The sequence below is a fragment of the Trachinotus anak genome, unplaced genomic scaffold, assembly GCF_046630095.1.
Source record: "Trachinotus anak isolate AG129_WGS33_773 ecotype Australia unplaced genomic scaffold, CSIRO_AGI_Tana_v1 ptg000005l, whole genome shotgun sequence".
NCBI lineage: Eukaryota > Metazoa > Chordata > Actinopteri > Carangiformes > Carangidae > Trachinotus > Trachinotus anak.
Window position 1 is genome coordinate 4,826,709 of NW_027273856.1, and position 3,963 is coordinate 4,830,671.

At 42.9% G+C, this 3,963-nt stretch overlaps 1 protein-coding gene across 1 annotated transcript; it reads left to right on the forward strand.

Moving 5' to 3' along the window:
- Positions 1-1,263: 1,263 nt before the first annotated feature.
- Positions 1,264-3,957, forward strand: tmem256 (transmembrane protein 256). The gene is made up of 4 exons (XM_071477912.1): positions 1,264-1,420; positions 2,054-2,091; positions 2,632-2,712; positions 3,283-3,957. Exons 1-4 carry the CDS (start codon positions 1,339-1,341, stop codon positions 3,424-3,426), a joined length of 345 nt encoding a protein of 114 aa, XP_071334013.1. The 5' UTR covers positions 1,264-1,338; the 3' UTR covers positions 3,427-3,957.
- Positions 3,958-3,963: the final 6 nt, after the last annotated feature.

Consider the following 3,963-nt stretch of genomic DNA (forward strand, 5'->3'; position numbering starts at 1 on the left):
CTTTGGCAGATGAGAAAGCAATACAGCACCCCCTTTTGGTGGGCTCTTTGCAGGGATTAGTGTATTTTCATTAAAGGGTAACGTCAGCACAGTCCCCTGCACATCTGCTGGAGGGAAAACACGTCAAACATTACCAGTAATTCACTAAAGCAGAGAAATCCACCAGTGTTTCCCAAATTGCAGTGATGGACAAATTGCAAAGTGCTGCACACTAATGCACCCTCTGCACCGCTGAGCCTATCAGTCAGTGTTACGTGGCAATTCGGTGCATATGGTGATGCTGAAAACGGCAGCTTTCTGCAGCCAAATAACCCCTTCAGTGGAGAAAATTAATTATTCATACAAAAGCGGCACAATAGTATAATTCAGCCGTGCCATGAATAATGCATTTCAAATGTGAACAAAGTAAAACATTAACAATGTGTTTGATTGTCTTTTTCCATTTGCAAACCGGAGGTCAGTAAATTACAGTTAAGTTTGAGCCTTTTCTGTTCTCGGAGCTTAACTTTGACAGCACCAGATTTAACACAAACAGAACTGAAAATAACATTAAAAACATTTTTTTTTTTTTTTCTTTACCTAAATGCACAATGTCTTCTACAATAAGACAAGAGCAGTGAAAGTCACAACTGACCAGCCATGGCAGTGTAAAATACCCACACTCACATATACAAAGGCTGAAAAGTAGCCCAAAGCAATACAGGGACTACTTTAGTGTCGTGTCCGTGTCATATCTGTTTGGTAGAGTTATGAAATTTGCCCCGTGGGCTGAAACTGTAGCACGGCAGTCGCCATTTTGGTTCAAGCCTCCGATTGGAGAACGGATGTGAATGGCAGCCCGGAGCCCTGGAATGAAGCGCAGCTCACGTCCCCGTCCGGCTGCTTTCAAGTGCTTAAAGGAATATCGTAATTATGAGGATCGCACCTGGCTGACTCACAAAAGTGTTGTAATGCTCAAGAAGTGAGATGGCAATGCGTCGTGTTATTTTATGAGGTAATTGTTTACTATCCTTTATAGGCTTTGCTTGTTGTTTTAGCCCTAATTCATCACGAATTTCGGAATTAATTAAACAATTAATACATGCAAACATTGATGAGATAAAACGCACATTTGTAAAAAGTTGGTGTGCATATGCTCTTTCAGCACTTTGGCGCCATGTTCCGTCACATCACTCTCACTGCAGCATTTTACTTACTTTTGTTCAGCCTCATTCACGAGGACGACACAACTATGGGACCGTTAACGCCGCAAATCAGAAGCAGGGGCCCAGAAAAAGACAGTGAAGGCAGCATAACCGTCAGTCTTCCGCCTGTGGGGCACACACGCAGCTACAAAACATGAGCGCGTCTGTCATTGTCCGGAGGCTGGCGGCTCTGTCGGGAGCTTCGGCGGTGGCAGCCGGGGCGTACGGGGCTCACGGTAGGGACTTCACAGAAGCCTACACTCGGTACTCATGCATGGGTGTTTTCATTCAGCCGAAAAGTAAACAGAGCCAGGAAGGACTGTTATGTCAACGCTTACTAGGCCAGCCTCCGTCCCAAAAGATGCAAATTTAAGGTTCGCTCCCTGATCGACACATTTGTGTTGTTTTATGAGAAGAAAACATGTTTGATGCTAATGTGTAATATGCTACTGGTTTATTCGGCATCTAAAATAGCCACCATGATGTACGTTATCTTAGTAAAATAAACAATTTAGTAATCAAGGTGACCTGCTCCTACAGTGTCATGGTGGAAGAAGGCTTATTTAAGGAGTGGGTCAATGGCCGTCAAATGTCCAAGTTAGCGTTTACTGTTTTTTCTGTTGGTACCCTTAAAAATGAGTATATGAGACAGTAGGCTGGCTCATATTAGGGCGCTTCTGACCCGGCTGTCCGTCTTACAACACTGCATTATGGTTGACAACTTGAGAGGATGCACTGTGCCAGGGTCCACAAGCACTCATGGTAGTCTAAACCAACACCAAGCTTCATAAGGCATCAGGTCATCTACAGAATAACATGCCATACCATGTCCTACTTACATATTTTTTCTGTTCCATATCTCATTTTAGGTTTCAAAAACAAAGACCCAGATGATTACCAGAGAGTGGTAAGTAAATAGGAAATTCTAATATTTAAAGTATTTTTTTTCCTTGACCTCTCCAGTTGATCATTGCTGCAGTCTCATTGTACAGTCTTCACTCAATGGATTTTAATCCAAATATATTTGAAATGACACAAGATTGGATTTGGTTTAGTGGGAATTACAGTAGCAGACATAGTAGGCAGGTGCCAGTTTTCTCACAAGCCAAAACTCGGATGTGGAAGCTTCAAAAATGTCAGGCATGTTTAAGTCCTGAGATTTTCCTCCAACAATGGCAACATCCCTCGGTCTGATGTGATAGACTGTACCTTGCACGATTAGAGAACTTGGCCTGACCAATGAAAATGATGTAACAGGTATGTGAAGGTAAGCTATGTCCTTTTTACACTGGTGACTCACGAAGTATCCTCTAGCCTAATCGAGCTTTTCCAGAAAGACTCTGAATTAGTAAAATAACGACTGATTAAAGAGAGAAGATTTTTTTTCTGAAAGCTCTCTCTGCCTCTCTCTCTCTCTCTCTCCTTGTGTGTGTGTCTGCCTCTCCAGCTATTTGAAACTGCCAACAAGTATCATTTCTATCACAGCTTGGCCCTGCTGGGTGCTGCCCACTCTGGCAAACCTGCTGTGGTGAGTATGGAAGTCAAATCCCAACTCTCAGGGCTGGATGCACTTGAGCGTCCTTTAAAATTGAATTAGTGTGATAGTGTCATTCTGCCATTTCCTGTCCGTCCCCCTCAGAAAATCAGCACTCGTTGGGCTGTAATTACAGAGGATGCTGTTTTCTTGCTAGCAACCGAGGTTTTATTACATTATGACTAATAAAATTGGCAGTGCAGGTTACAGACTGTCAACTAATCTTCCCTTAATGTTTGAACAGCCTCATCCACCAACGCTAGTTGCAGCCTGCATATTCTCAGTTTACCTTATTACTTTTATGTTTACCTGTGTTTCAGAGAAAATGAAAAGTTGCATCTGCTATCTCCAAGACTTACAAAGCATCTTCTTCTTGTGTGGGTGCCATTAAACAAACACACCTGGAGATGCAAAGAGTATAATTCTGTTAGCTTCTGGTGCTATATTTGACAACAGTCTGAAAACAGGCCAAATATTATCTATCTGTATAAGTGTATTAATTGTATTAAAAATACAGTAGTAGTTGTAAATGCTCATGTGCCTCCCGTCTCTCCATGTCTACAGGCTGGTACCCTCCTGATAGCAGGGATGGGGATGTTCTGTGGCTCTCTGTACCACCAGGCTCTGACTGGGGACCCCGGTCTACGCAAGGTGGCTCCCATGGGGGGCGTCGCCATGATCGTTGGCTGGCTGGCCATAATTCTCTGAACAGCTCACACCTCCTCCTCCTCCTCCACGGGGCCACTGTGCGACACTAAACTGTCAGACTGCGACTGGATGAAGTGGAGAGCCTGTGAGAGTTGGCTGAGAGGTGTTGGCTGAAGTGCTGAGTAATGAAGTCACCCATCTAACTGCTCCCTGCATCGGGTTGTGGGTGTCAGCAGGTGATAAGGTCACAACAGGATTATCATTTTTCACCATTGCTGTCTGTTTCGGGCTGGTGCCCTTTGACTGTTTTGTTTGAGTTAAACTGGATAAGAAAACGAACTGTGTGTAGTGCATTTTGTCACCCCAACAACTTGTTGATATAACATTTTCTGTGGCATGTCAATTTTGTATTGAAAAGAAAATCACCAATGAGCTAATAGTAATTCTCAATGCTATACACATTTCGCTACTACAGTGAATCCAGTTTATATATTGGTGTATATTTATACTGCATATGTATGGCAAAAGCAGTAAAAATGAAGAAAAGAATATGAGTGATTTAAGCTGAAATAAACTCTTTCTTACATTCTATTGTGT

Coding starts and splice junctions, on each gene's coding strand:
- tmem256 (XM_071477912.1), top strand. CDS start 1,339: ATGAGCGCGTCTGTCATTGTCCGGAGGCTGGCGGCTCTGTCGGGAGCT. Junction 1,421..2,053: donor CGGGGCGTACGGGGCTCACG/GTAGGGACTTCA, acceptor ATCTCATTTTAG/GTTTCAAAAACAAAGACCCA. Junction 2,092..2,631: donor CAGATGATTACCAGAGAGTG/GTAAGTAAATAG, acceptor CTGCCTCTCCAG/CTATTTGAAACTGCCAACAA.